The sequence below is a fragment of the Narcine bancroftii genome, chromosome 7 (assembly GCF_036971445.1).
Source record: "Narcine bancroftii isolate sNarBan1 chromosome 7, sNarBan1.hap1, whole genome shotgun sequence".
NCBI classification, from domain to species: Eukaryota; Metazoa; Chordata; class Chondrichthyes; order Torpediniformes; family Narcinidae; genus Narcine; species Narcine bancroftii.
The window spans coordinates 2,761,854-2,776,382 of record NC_091475.1 but is presented as its reverse complement, the minus strand read 5'-3'; the positions used below and the strand labels follow the sequence as shown (position 1 = coordinate 2,776,382).

General features: G+C 43.3%; 1 protein-coding gene across 3 annotated transcripts in view; it reads left to right on the top strand.

Annotated features, from left to right (window-relative positions):
- Positions 1 to 5,019: 5,019 nt before the first annotated feature.
- lrrc58b (leucine rich repeat containing 58b) overlaps positions 5,020 to 14,529 on the top strand; it is a 30,350-nt gene continuing 20,840 nt past the window's right edge. For all 3 annotated transcript variants that reach the window (XR_011341527.1, XR_011341528.1, XM_069888501.1), the window contains exon 1: positions 5,020 to 5,549. Coding sequence is in view for 1 of the 3 variants with exons in the window: in XM_069888501.1 (XP_069744602.1) it covers positions 5,074 to 5,549 (476 nt within the window). In the remaining 2 variants the exon portion in view is untranslated. The remainder of the gene's footprint in view (positions 5,550 to 14,529) is intronic.

Sequence of the window (14,529 nt, the reverse complement as noted above, 5' to 3'; positions counted from 1 at the left end):
TGTTAGTTCATGGCTGTGTGCGTGGTAAGGTTTTAGATCTTCTGGAATGACTTCAGATTTGGGCCACCCATTACGAGTGAAATATAGGATCTTGCTTAATGTTGCCTCTTTCCGATCATCTGGGCTGTAATGGGCAGTTGTTGAAGTTGTTCTTGGTTGATCGTTGCTGTCTCTGCTGTCCATTTAATAATTTCTTCTCGTTGTTCTGTCTCGGATAGCAGCATGTGCGATAAGGCATCTGCGTGGCTGTTGAGTGTTCCTGGTTTATGTTTTATATCATAGTTATACGTCGCTAGTAGCATGGCCCGTCTTTGAATTCTGGCCGCAGCTAATACTGGTCTACCTTAGTGTGGCCCCAGGATTAAACGAAGATGCTTGTTGTCTGTGATCAGGGTGGATTTTTTTCCGTAAAGATATTGGTGGAATTTTTTTTTTACACCAAAAATGATTGCCAATCCTTCTTCTAGTTGGGTGTAATTGTGTTCGCTTGTGGTTAATGTTGGCAAAACATGCTACTGGTTGCTCATCTTTTTCTGTGATTTGGGATAGTACTGCTCCTAGTCCCACTGGTGAAGCATTCATGGCTAGTGTAACTTCTTTACTAGGGTCGTAGTGGATCAGCACCTTATTTGTTGACATTAGTATTTCCTTTAGTTGATCGACTGTGTTTTTGGTTTCTGTGTTCCAATACCATGTTTGATTTTTCTTGAATAATTGGTTCAGCGGGATGCATAGTGTAGACATAGTATGGATATGTTTTTGGTAGTGATTAAGAAGACCTAGGAAGGACTGTAATTCTGATTTGTTGGTTGGGTACGGGGCCTTGCAAATGGCTTCTGTTCATGCTGGATTCATTCGCACCCCCTCGTTATCGATTGAAAACCCAAGGTATGTTACTGAGGGGCGCATGAAGACACATTTGTCCTTTCATAATTGTATATTAGCCCGTTGTAGTCTGGTTAAAACCTTTTCAAGGTTTTGTAAGTGTTCACTGTCATTTCGGTCCGTGATAATATCATCATCTAGGTAACACCCTAGTAGGGTGAATCCATGTAGTAATGTGTCCATTGTTGCTTGAAAAACCACAGGTGTTGCTGACAGGTGAATAGTCCCAGATGGGCATTGATTCTCACATATTCTCGATTTTTTTTGTCCTATTCTATCTGTTGATATGCTTGTGACAAATCTAGTTTAGTGAATTTTTGCTCTCTGTTTAGTACTTGGAACAATTCTTTTGCCTTGGGCATGGGGTGTTCGGGTATTTTGAATGATAAATTGATGATGACTTTGTAATCGCCGGAAATGCAAATTTCACCGTTTGCTTTTCGTACGGGTACGATGGGCGCTGCCCAATCGCTGTATTGTCTTGGTTCTAATAATGCCTTCATCTTTTAGTCTGTTTAATTTAGCCTCAATTTTCCCTTTCATAGCAAATGGGACTGTTCTGGCTTTTAAGAATTTTGGTTCTGCATTATCTTTTAAATGCAGTTTGCCTTGATATTCCCCAATTCTTGTTGGAAAACCACTGCGTGGTTGTTGAGGATTTGGCCGAGTTCTGGCTGGGAGGTGTCCGTGTGGTTTACATTTAGTATTGAACCGATTTCTAGCCAGTCTAGGGGAATGTGTTGTAGTCAGTTTCTTCTGAAAACTGCTGGTCCCTGGGAATCTACGATGTAGAGAGAGTGTTTTTAGTTGCTGTTGTTTGTATTGTACTTGGACGTACATTTTCCAAACACTTTAATTCGGTCTCTTTAACATATATTAAGAGTTATTTCAGTTGTTTTTAACCAGGAGGTGAGGTAGCAAAGCATTCCTTTACATGTAACAGTATTAGGGACACCTCTGCCTCTGTGTCTAACAACATCTTCAGGGGGTGTCCATTTATTTTTAGCTATATGTATTTCCTCCATTTATTTCTTGGATGTGTAATATCTCAGGAGCTGAAATTTCGGGAGCTTGAGTGCTGGCACTCGAGGTCAGTCGTTGGGCTGTTACCATCATAGTTGCTAGATTGCCTCTCTCTCTCTGCAATTGTTTTGACTTTAGCTGCCTGTTTATTTGCAGGCCACTTGTGCTTTAGAAGTGGACATTTAGCTTTTGGATGTCCTTTTGTTTTGCAATGGTTGCATTTAGAATTTTTGAAGAAACAGTTTTCTGGTTGTGAGTTGTATTTCCCACAATGGAAGCATTGTTGGCGGGAAAACCACCTGACCAGTAGGTCTGGTTGACCCACATCCAAGTTTTTATCTGCCATTTTAGAGCTGCAGACAACTCTGTATGCAATATAATGTACGTCTTCATCCATTGCTAATAATTTTTGCCTTGCTTGGCAATTTGTCAGCCCCATCACTAATCTGTCTCACAGTGCCTGATTTAGAAACTGCTCGAAATGACAGTGACATCTGCCAAAACCCCGATGAATCGTTGAGCTTGGTAAACCACAGCATCTGCAAACTGGGACATGATTTTCTCCCATGTCAGCAATTTAAAATGCTCTCTCTTGATGACTTTATTGAGATCTCTTGGGTCCAAACATATACGCAATGCTCCATTTCACTTTTGCACGATGACCAATGAGCTGACCCAATCTGTAGGTTTATCAATTTTCTGGATGACTTTCATCCATTCCATGGGCGCTAGTTCTTGTTTAAATTTGTCTCTAAGTATAAACTGAACTTTCCTGCTTGGATGGACAATAGGAGCCACTGTCTCATCTACATGGATCTTGCATACACCAGGTAAACACTGAAGCCCCTCAAAGACATCTGCATACTCCTCCGAGTGACTGTGCTCATCTTCGGTCTGTGAAGCCACTATGAAAACTCTTTTCAGCAGGTTGAGCTCTTCACATACACTCAGACCTAATATTGGCTGTACTTTCTTTTCTACGATCAGTAGCTGTGACTTTAGATGTCATCCTTCGTATTTGAAGATCATCATACAGCCCCCTTTTACTGGAACATTCTCTCCAGTGTAGCCTGTCACTTAATTTCACTGGATAAATCTTGCTCTTTACAGTGAGGGATGTGTAATCATCCATAGATAACAGCTTCACCTGGGCTCCAGTGTTGATCTTAAATGGAATGACTGTCTCATTCACATTCACTGGAACAATCCCTTCCAGCAGCAGTCTGTAGTGAGTCCACAAAGAATTCCTCCATTTCTTCATCCAATGAGAGCACCTTTTTCTTGGTAGCCACTGCTTTGCAGCACTTTGAAAAATGATTATTCATCCCACATTTATTGCAGAACTTTCCATAGGCAGGACACATCTTTGGAATATGTCTACCTCTGCCCTTGATGCATTTGTTTTTTGAGCCTACCTCTTTGCTTTACTGTAGCTTTGGGAAACTCCTGGTGCTCTGCTTGTCGGTTTTCAATTCATGTACTATTGCGTCTATCCTGTGCAGCTCCTTAGCTTGTGCTTGTGTGGTCTCTGCTGCCCTACACATATTCACAGCCTTTTCCAGTTTCAAATCTTATTCAAGCAACATTCTTTCTCTTAGCCAATTATTTGGAATCTGCAAACTATTCTGTCTCAAATAAGTGTGTTTTCCAAATCACCAAATTCACAGGACTTACTCAGTGTGTGAGGCTCGGCTAAGAATTGGACGAAGCTCATACCTTATTTCTGGTAACAGGAGTAGCAACGCGACTTTCTACTCCTCCTCAAATTTTGTCATCAGAGTGTCCAATGTGAAAGCTGTCTCATCAATTTGAAAACTGTTATAATGTCCAATGCATCTTCAACCATCATGTGTAGAAATATAGATGCTTTCTGTTTTTCATTTGTTTCTCCCGCTGTTTGAAAGCATTTCCAATTATTGGTTAGACTGCCGGTAAACTGCATCAGTGTGGGAGGACTTATCCATGATGTGAACTATTATCTTTTCTTACTGACTCACACACTTCTGACATCATGTTCTGTTTGTTCCTTCAAGAAAAACAGCCTTAACTGATTTTAGTGTTTAAATAACTTTATTTTTCGAGCTGCTTGGAACAAGAACGCTCTCAACTTGTGCCATAGTTTCCATCTTGTTCCCCACGCCAACCACGCACATTGCCTACTGGGCAATAGATCTTGATTCTTCTTTCTTTGGCTTGGCTTCGCGGACGAAGATTTACGGAGGGGGTAAAATGTCCACGTCAGCTGCAGGCTCGTTGGTGGCTGACAAGTCCGATGCGGGACAGGCAGACACGGTTGCAGGGGAAAATTGGTGGGTTGGGGTTGGGTTTTTCCTCCTTTGCCTTTGTCAGTGAGGTTATTATACCTGCATAATAACAGTGCCATTTGTGGTCCACCAAGCTTTTGGGCGGCGAGCCCCAAACTCCCCTCAGTGTTTTTTCAGTTCAAAAATTTCTCAACTCCCCTCACCACACATGACACTAATTACTGATCTCACTGGGGAGACCTTAAATATTACTTCATGGAGCTGCTTCCAAAACATCCAAACCTGCTGAAAGCTTCCACTCCAATGTTTCTCCCTGCTCCTTCTCAGGTCGATCTCCCATTTCTCTTTGCCCAAGTCACCCACAAAGTGGAGCTGCCCATTTCTCGTTTTAGCCCCTGGAAGGGCCTCAGATCAGAAACTTTCCAAACTTTTCCCCAAAGTGCCTGAATGTGAAGGTCATTGGCCACTTTTGTTGGCAAAGTGCAGAATTAAACGCCTCATGTCCCCCCAACTCGCCCCAGGAAGGTTTTAGAGATAGATATTATTTTTTAAACAGACCTCAGCACTGACGCCAATCTCTTCAACCGTTTTTGTTTCACGACCACGTGACAAAAAGACTGTCCCCGGCTTGGGGTCGAGTCAGGTGGGTCGGGCCTGGTCTGTGCGTCATGACGTCACCCACGGCGGGACGACCTTCGGCCCGCGTGCTCCGTCCCGAAAGCAGCCCCGGAATCTGCGCAGCCGCCGCGGGGCGGAGCCGAATTCGTGGCGTCGTATGGCCGATTCCGATTCCGGGGCGCCGGTCTCGCAAGTCGGGGCAAGAAGTTGAGTGAGCAGGTTTGAAGTGTCGCCGCCCCGCCCCCCGCGCCCGCGCCCCGCGCAGATTAGCAGCGAAGGGAAGATGTTTGCTTTGCCGGGATCCGCTATGGATGTGTTGGAAAGCATGGAAGGGGACAACGTCCTGAACTTGTCCAGGATGAACCTGGAGACGGTGGCGCTGGACGACGTGAGTGAGGAGAGGAGAAGGGAGACACAGCACTTGCTCCTGACCCACAACAGGTTCAGCGTCTTCCCTGGGGACATCGCCTGCCTGAGGAACCTGCGCTTCCTGGACCTGAGCTGCAACGGGCTGACCCACATCAGCGACCAAATCCTGCAGCTCACTCACCTCAAGACTTTAATCGCGAAAAACAACAGGATGGACGAGTTCTCGCTGCCCAAGGATTTGGGGAAGATGAGCTTGGAGGTGGTCAATTTCAGTGGCAATCGTTTTGAGATGGTTCCTTCTCAGATTCTAGAATTGCAAAGGCTCAAATCTCTCTCACTTGGGGGAAACAGACTTAAAACCATTCCGCCAGAAATCGAGAACTTGACCAGGTAAAAGCCCTGACCAGATTTCCCAGCTCCCCTCCCCTCTCCTCCCCGTCCCCTCCCCTCCCCGTCCCCTCCCCTCCCCGTCCCCTCCCCTCCCCGTCCCCTCCCCTCCCGTCCCTCCCCGTCCCCTCCCCTCCCTCCCCCTCCCCTCCCTCCCCCTCCCCTCCCCTCCCCTCCCCTCCCCTCCCCTCCCCGTCCCCTCCCCTCCCCGTCCCCTCCCCTCCCCGTCCCCTCCCCTCCCCGTCCCCTCCCCTCCCTCCCCGTCCCCTCCCCTCCCTCCCCGTCCCCTCCCCTCCCTCCCCGTCCCCTCCCCTCCCTCCCCGTCCCCTCCCATCCCCGTCCCCTCCCCTCCCCTCCCCGTCCCCTCCCCTCCCCTCCCCGTCCCCTCCCGTCCCGTCCCCTCCCCTCCCCGTCCCCTCCCGTCCCCTCCCCTCCCGTCCCCTCCCCTCCCCGTCCCCTCCCCTCCCCGTCCCCTCCCCTCCCCTCCCCGTCCCGTCCCCGTCCCCTCCCCGTCCCGTCCCCGTCCCCTCCCCTCCCCTCCCCGTCCCCTCCCGTCCCGTCCCCGTCCCCTCCCCTCCCGTCCCGTCCCGTCCCGTCCCGATCCCCGATAAGCCCACCAACTTCCACTCGCGGGGAAGTTCACTGATGGCCCGTGGTCGACAAGTTACCAAGCCCGTCATGAGTGCGGGGAAAGGACGCAGCTGAGTTTTTGGAAAAATTCGGTCCTCAAGAGCGAGTCGTCAATAGCCTGAAGGGTGAAGTGTTAATAAGTGACAGTTTTGAAATGTAACCCTGGTTGATCTTTCTTCCGCCACCCCCCCCCCCCCCCCCCCCCCCCATCTCTCAATTGGAGTTCTGTTGTCTCTTTGACCTTCGAAGCCCGTGATTTCGCTGTCTTACAGACATGATTCACTTGCTTAATGTGTGTAATTGAAGGGATTAATTTGCATCATGACCGAAGCATCATATTTTTTTAATCACTGATGCAATATCAGCCTCAAGATTTACCTCAGCTGAACTCTGCTGTGACCACAACCTTGGAACCCATTGCTCTGCACTTGATATGGAATTGTTACCTTTGTTCCCTGCAGCTTGACATTTTCTCTGCTGTCGCTTGGCTCGTTTCCACTCGTCAGCTGAGGGCACTGCTCACTCTCCCCTTCGGGTTAGGAGTGCATATCTGATCTCCAAGACTGGATGGCTCATAATTTCCCATTAATAGGCCCTACCACAAATACAGTTCCCAACCATGAAGCATTCTTTTTCCCTGGCGATAACCCAAGGCCAAACCAAAAATAAACTTTTGGCATATTCAAGGTCTAATTAAACATGTGACCAGAGAGCAACATAATCTTCCTTTTGTGATTTAAAAAAAAACCTCCATTGCCTATATCCTTTTTGAACTAAATTATGTTCCTCTTCTCTCTCCCTCCCTCCATCCCAGTTAACCCGTGTTTATTCATCTGGTTTAGCAATGTCATTTCCAAATCTTTTCATCATGTTGCCCTCCTTATCTTTGTGACTTCATCATTGAACACACGTTTAAAAACTGTAAATTCCACTTCTCAACTCTAATTTTAAACACATTGCCTTGAATAGCCATGCTGAGTTTCAAGGCCCCAAATTCTGGAATTTTCTCCCCTAAATTGTTCTGCTTATATCTTTCTTTGCCATTTCAATGTACTAATTAAAATCTACATCTTTGATCAACTTTTTTGTCTTGTCAGCTCATATTTTCCTTTTACTTTCCTTCCAACCAAATGACTTGAGCACATTTATTAAACTACAAAAATGCAAATTTATATTAAAAGTTTCATCGAACAGACCATTTCAAAAGTAACTTTCTTCAGGAAAATATGAATTTAAAGAATAGTCATTAATTTGTGCAAAGTTGATCACTTCCAGCAATTTAAGACTGGTATTTAAGATGCCTGAGAAGATTGTATTTTTTGTGATTCAACAGAGAACTCTTGTACTTTATCTGCTGTAACCCCTCATCAGTACAGCTGCCATCATTATAGAAATAGATTTCTTAGTGTTTAGTTGCATGGCTTCAAATAGTTCTATCAAATTAAACCATCAGGTTGGAAAAATTGTTTGGATGCAACCATCTATCGGTTCTGTGATCTAAAGATAACTTGCTCCCCTTCTTCCACTGTTGTATCTCTACCATTATGCTTGATGTTGTGAACAAAGAAACCGAAGAGATGCTGGGCCATAAAGCCATTCAATCTTGCTTGTTCAAGCATGCCTGATCTGGCCCTTCAAGTCCCTTTGCTAGCAGATTCCCCTGAACTCTGACTGCCTTGGTCCAAATCTCTTGATAAATTGGCCTTGAATATACTCAACAGCTGTGTGTCTTCGACCTTCTAATATGACAAATTTGAAGAACGAAAATTACATCTATTTGCATAATGGAATTTCTTCTCATCTCAATCTAAATGGATGGTTTCTTTTCCTGAGATCTTTCAGTATGAGACTCTCCAACTTAACCTTGTCGTTCCTTATCAAATTTTGTGCATCAAAAAACTGTCTCTTGTCTTCTAAAGTCCACCAGGTAGATCTTCCTCAATCTTCGTTGATCAAACCTGCTATGCTTGGATCAATTTCCACTGACTTAGACCAAAATGTTTCCAACCACTTCATGCAGAAAACCAAAATGTTGGTTTATTAATCCAGACATCTGTTTGAATTCTAACGGATCATTTTAAAATTCATGTAATTGGATAAATGAAGAATTAGTAGAGTATCAGTAAAGGAGAAATTACTTTTTTGTTATCTAAAAAGCCCACCTGCTGTACTCCTATATCTCAAGAAAGTCCATTGCTATCCAAAACTGATCTGGACTACAGGTGATCAGAGACTCCAGTTAAAGTGAACAATTCCAGAGACCTCCGTCGCTCATGAATCCACATTCAGCTAATTAACTATTTATTTTGTTGCCATGTCCAGGGATGATTGAATTATTTGGATGCAGCAGAAGAAATGGGCCCAAAAGCATCCAAGCTCCATTGAAAATTAGAACAAGAGCAAGCTTCTCCTCCAACAAGACTTCTTCAATGCAGCATAATTGAGATATAATTATAGTTTACTGCTTTCCATAAAAATGTAGGAACAATTTTAATCTGGCTAATTGTTCCATCAACTTTTAACAAAGTAACAGAAGAAGCCATCAAAAGTTCTATCAAGTTGCACTTCTGCTTCCAACGTTTTAATGGCCTTGGATTGTGGACAAAGGCACAAGTTCAGCAATGCAATTAGAGGGGCTGACCTTGAGGCAGCAATTAAGCAAATGTCACATCAAGGAGTCAGGGCAAAATTGACATCAATGCAATTTAGCGATAAATCCAATGGTTAGAATCACATTTGACACAAATAAATGGTTGTGGTCATTGGAGTTTACACATTCCAGCTTCAGGATGTGGCTGTGGCAGATGCTCATGACAGTTGTTTCATTAATGGGCTTCATTCTGTTGTATGGTCAGAAACAGGGATATTTGCTGATAAATTCAGTGTTCGTTTCCATTTGCAACTCCTCAAACAATGAAGCAACCTGCCTGCCGAAAGAGCTTGACAATGTTTAGGTTTGAAGCAGGTAGTATCAAGAAACATTCATGTTGCACATATACCAAGAAGTGAATAACTTCAACTCAAGGGAGTTCAATCACACCCCTTGATATTCTACAGTATTGCCATCTTTGATTCCCTGTGCTATGAACATTCTGACAGTATCCTTGACTGATAAGCAAGTAAATAGTGGTAATAAGAATAGTTTAGAGCAGCCATTCTTCACCTATTTTTGGCTATGCCACCCTTAGGACTCTGCTCAAGTTTTATGCCAACCCCCATCCCCACCCCGTGAAGCAGTCATGTTTGGTTGGTTTCTTCTGAACTTCTACTGACTACATAAAAAATACATTAAAAATATTTTATGATTTCAGTCCATGGCCCCCTGCAGTTCCCAAGTCCTTAGTGAGAATGGCTGGTTTCGATGCTGGGAATATTTGCATCAAGTACTGTATGTAATCTGTTACCCTTCCCCCCCCCCTCCAAAATTAATTAGATTAAACTTTATTGTCATTGTGCCAAGTACATACTAAGCCAATGAAATACAATTAGCATCCAACCAGAAGTTTAAAAAATAGTGCTCTCTACAAATAACTGTGTGAATAAAAACGTGCATTCAGCAAGCAAACAATTATAAAAGTACTGGTAGGTCAGTCAATGTGAGTGCAGTACCACTCAGAGATGGGATTTAAGGTTCAGCAGGGTCACAGCCTCGGTTTGGGGGGGGGGTGGGGAGATCTTCTGAGCCTGCTGGCTTGAGAGCGGAGGCTCCTGTAGTGCCTAACAGATGGGAGAAGAGTAAAAAGTCCATAGTTAGGGTGAGATGCATCCTTGATGATGCTTTTCGCCCTGCCCAGTCAGCATTCCTGATAGATGTTCTCAATAGTGGGCAATTGGATGATGATAATCAGCTGGTCAAAATCAAGATCTCTCTTGGCTCAAGTGTGAATACAAACTTTATTTTTCTCATCTTTTGTCTTCTGCAATTTGAGATTTGTAATTAAGACCATTTGTACTTTTATAAACCATTTGGAATGTTTTTTCACGTCGCAAAAACGGCTGTGATTTACCTCAATAATGCATCTTAGTAAATGTAAAAACATATTTGTGAAGGAAGATAACTGCAGTCAATAGAGCTAAAGTAGATTGAGATTATTCCAGAATGAAGATTTGCATCCATTTTCATAGACGTCTGTCGAAATCTAATGGGAAGAGTGAATTTATTTATTTTGGTAATAGATTAACTCATGACCATGAGTTATGGGTTGTGTATAGTATATATTTCTCTCTGAAACTCTGTAACTATCATTTAGCAGTGCCTGCTGCGACATATTTTACACCTGCTGTGACAGTTTCTGCATGAAGCTTTTCATCTTAACCAGCTGTTTCTCTTCATCAATACTTTATTTTTAGGAAGGCATTCAGTTACAGCCTTAAATTGGAGATAGTGAAATAAATACTGAACCTCAAAGTATCAAAGTTCAGGATGAAATTACAGTCATGCTAAATATATTTTCAAGTATACATTAAAATTATACAATTGGAAGAAACAATTTTGAGAAGCATTTCAATTTAAATGATACTTGCTTGTGCGCAATCAGTAAACTGGGTTTATCTTCACATAACTTTGAAGGTAGCAGTGCAAGTTTTTGAAAATACTGGGCTTAGTAAAATAGAATGTTCTGGTTTTGTATTTGTACAGGATAACTTAAATCATATAAGCCAATAAATAATGTCCACACTCAGTAGACCTGATTAGTTGAGAACAATTTCAAACCTCCAAAATAAAGTTTGTATTCACACTTGGGTACCATGGTAAAAAATATTGTTTAAGTATTTAAAAATAGATTTTTTAAACTGTGTTATAAAAAATTAAAAATATTCTAAGTAACTCAGTTAAATCAAACAAAAAGAGAATTAACTTCAGGTTGCTACTCTTCCCAGAGCAGTTTCTTCCCATTTCTTTCAATGGATCTGATGGAAGTGCCATATTAAGTTGTGTCATCTTTAGCAGGATTCCTAGCCAGTGCTGTAAATTTTGAAGAAACCCAGCAGGGACCATAAGATGTCATCAATGGGTAAACCCTATATTTATAACCCTAGATGAATGTAGTGGTCTAAGCTGAGCTCTGTAATACCAAATTTTGCACCCAGTTGATTAGATAATAAGCCACACAAAAACAATCCTAATGTTCGAGTTAATCTCAAGATTGAAAGATTCAATTTATTGTCATTGTAATAAAACAGTGTCATATTACATGAAATTGCCTTTTGTCTCCTATAAGATGTATGGATTCACCATCAGCAGAAATTGCCTGAAGCCCCTCTTACAGTCAGAGAAAGAGAAGCAAAAGAGAGTCTCCTGCCCCCCCCCCCCCCCCAGAGTAACTGAGTGTCCATAGATTCACCTTCAGCGCTTCTGCAGCCTCCGCAGCCAGAGTCCAGTCCAAACCATTGGCAACTCGAGCTCCAGATATGAACCTCCAACACAGAACCCTTCAGCACTTTTGGGAGTCCCTCGCATCCCAGTTCCAATACTTGGTACCCTTTCAGTCAATCTCCAGCAGTCCGCAGCCTGTGTGGGTTCTTCACGTTGCCAGCAGCCCAGCACGTGCATTGGTCTTTCAGCCGCAGAGCCCCCTCACTGGTCCGCCATTGTGGTCACCACCCCTATGGGGTGCTTTTCCTTCTCAGATAGGGGATGGTCTCTCCTTTTTCTAGTGCCCTGTGCCAGTCTTCTCCCCTGGAGTCTGAAACCCCTCATGACTGCACTGCCATCTTGGGTCATGGGATTTTAAATAAAACTACCATCGACTCCTTTAATGGGCTATTCATTGCCTGTGCGGAGCTGACAGCAGTTGACTGGGTGGTTGGACCCTGTGGGAGCACTGTATCTCTGCTCCTCGCTCCTGTGGGACCGCACCCACGCTGGCGTTACAGCGACTTCGGCATCGCCGCTATTTTTCTATATATTATCAAAATAAGTGAATTTAGTCTTCCTATTAAATATGAGCAGATGTCTATGAAAAATAATAATGGAGGATTATGAAGTGGAGAAATTCTAGGCAATTGTTAGAGTAGGCTATGTGGTCAGCATAAGGCTGTGGGCTGAAGGGTCTGATGTAGATTTCTATGTTCTAGTTTCAGGCGATGAAGAATGTATTGCATCATCCTTTTATCTGCTTATTTACCTCAAGATGACTCTGAATGTCTACAAGTATCCATTCACAAGTCTAATTATTAGATTTAAAATGGATGTAAATGAAGAGGCTGCTGTCTAGAAATTCTAGTTCTCTGTAAAAGTTCACTGGATTAGTGGAATAGCAAGATACAAAATTCCTTTATTGTCATGTAGTACGACAGAACATGTAATATTACACGTAATTGCCTTCTGCCTACCATAAGGTAGACAAAAGTGTAGACATTGGTGTTGCTTGGTGTCTCTTGCAGAAGAAGAAAAAGAGAAGCAAAAAAAATCCCTTCAGAGTCACTGAGTGTCCATGGATTCACCTCCAGCCCTCCCGCAGCTGCACAAACCCTTGTTCAATTCATCGGTAACCCGAGCTTCAGATCCAAACTTCCAATAGGATCAAGAAGCTTTCAGTGCCCGAGGCTCATTGTGAGTCTTTCTTGCCTTCATCATCTTCTTGAATCCCGGCTCCAATGCCTGGTCCCTCTTGAATCCCGGCTCAGATACCTGCCAATGACCATTTTCACTATGAGCCTGAGTGTGCAAACTAGTTGCGAGCAAGGCATCCAAAAGTGTAGAATCAGGTCTATGGCTACAGGATGAATGTTACAGTGAAGTGGAGAGTGGGTGTGGGGTCTTGGAGCTCCATAGTTTTAAGTAGGAAGTCAAAGTTGATTTGAAATGGTAATATATATGTATGTTTGAGAAAGGGGAAGAACTTGCAAGCAGTGATTATTTCACTGCAGTGTCCTCGAATGGCAGAGGATGTGAGTGGATCAAGACTGAATGTTTCAAGAGTGGAAGGGCAAGGAGGTTGGGACCATCAGTTAGGTGGAGAATTTGAATGAATTGAAGCCAGCAGTTGGATTTTAGAACTATTAAAGCATGGAAGTGAAGTGCAGAGTTGGGACTAGCAGCTTCAGTAGTCCCAGCTCTCAGGTGGGGGAATAATAGGTCTGAGACTTGTGTGCTGTGAGATGCAAAGTGAAATGGGAGCAGCACAGTTTATTAGTGGTGCCTAATGTGGGCATACCAGTCCAGCAAAGCACAAAATAGATAATGTTGTGCTGGAGTATCCAACAATGGTCACTTTTGGGAAAATTAGAACCAATTTTCCTTGCAATGGTCAAATTGTGTAAGAAGGATAAGGTTGAGGCCCATTGGGATTGCACAGTTATCAGAATTACACAAGATTATTTGGAAATGGACATTGTTGTATTTCACTCTGGAGAAAAATGCTTTTCGGTTGTATAATTAGTCATCAAGTTTCTGGCTGTGTCTGTGAAAAGCACATTGCCAAACTTCATGTGTATGTCAGCATTAAATTTTACTGTATATCCATCTAACATCATACTGAGATTGAGTTACACTTAACATGGAATTGAAGTGGACCTGCTAGAAAAATGCCACGGTTGTAACAGAGATATTTAGGATGTCACTGGTCATGGGGGTAGTGCCAAAGGTTTGGAGGGTGGCGCATGTGGTTCCGCTGTTTAAGAAAGGGTCCAAATGTAAACCTGGGAATTATAGGCCCGTGAGTCTGACGTCTGTGGTGGGTAAGTTGATGGAAAGTGTTCTGAAGGATGGTTTTAACAAATATTTGGAGGTACAGGGATTGATAGGGAGTAATCAACATGGTTTTGTCAGGGGTAGATCATGCTTGACAAACCTGATTGAGTTTTTTTGTGGGGGTTACAAAAAAGGTTGATGAAGGGAAAGCTGTGGATGTTGTCTATTTAGACTTTAGTAAAGCTTTTGACAAAGTTTCCCACAGGAGGTTGGGAAAAAAGGTGGAGGCATTAGGTATAAATAAGGAGGTAGTGAAATGGATTTAGCAATGGTTGGATGGGAGGTGTCAAAGAGTAGTGGTAGAAAATTGTTTGTCCAATTGGAGGCCGGTGACTAGTGGAGTTCCTCAGGGATCGGTCCTGGGTCCACTACTGTTTGTTATATATAGTAACGATCTGGAAGTAGGGGTGGAGAATTGGATAAGCAAGTTTGCGGATGATACAAAGATTGGTGGTGTTGTGGACAGTGAGGAAGATTACCGTAGATTAAAAGGTGATTTAGGAAGGCTGGAGGTGTGGGCTGAGAAATGGCTGATGGAATTTAATACAGATAAGTGTGAGGTGTTACAGTTTGGAAAGGCAAATCTAAATAGGTCATATACATTGAATGGTAGGCTATTGAGATGTGCAGAGCAACAAAGGGATTTAGGAGTGATGG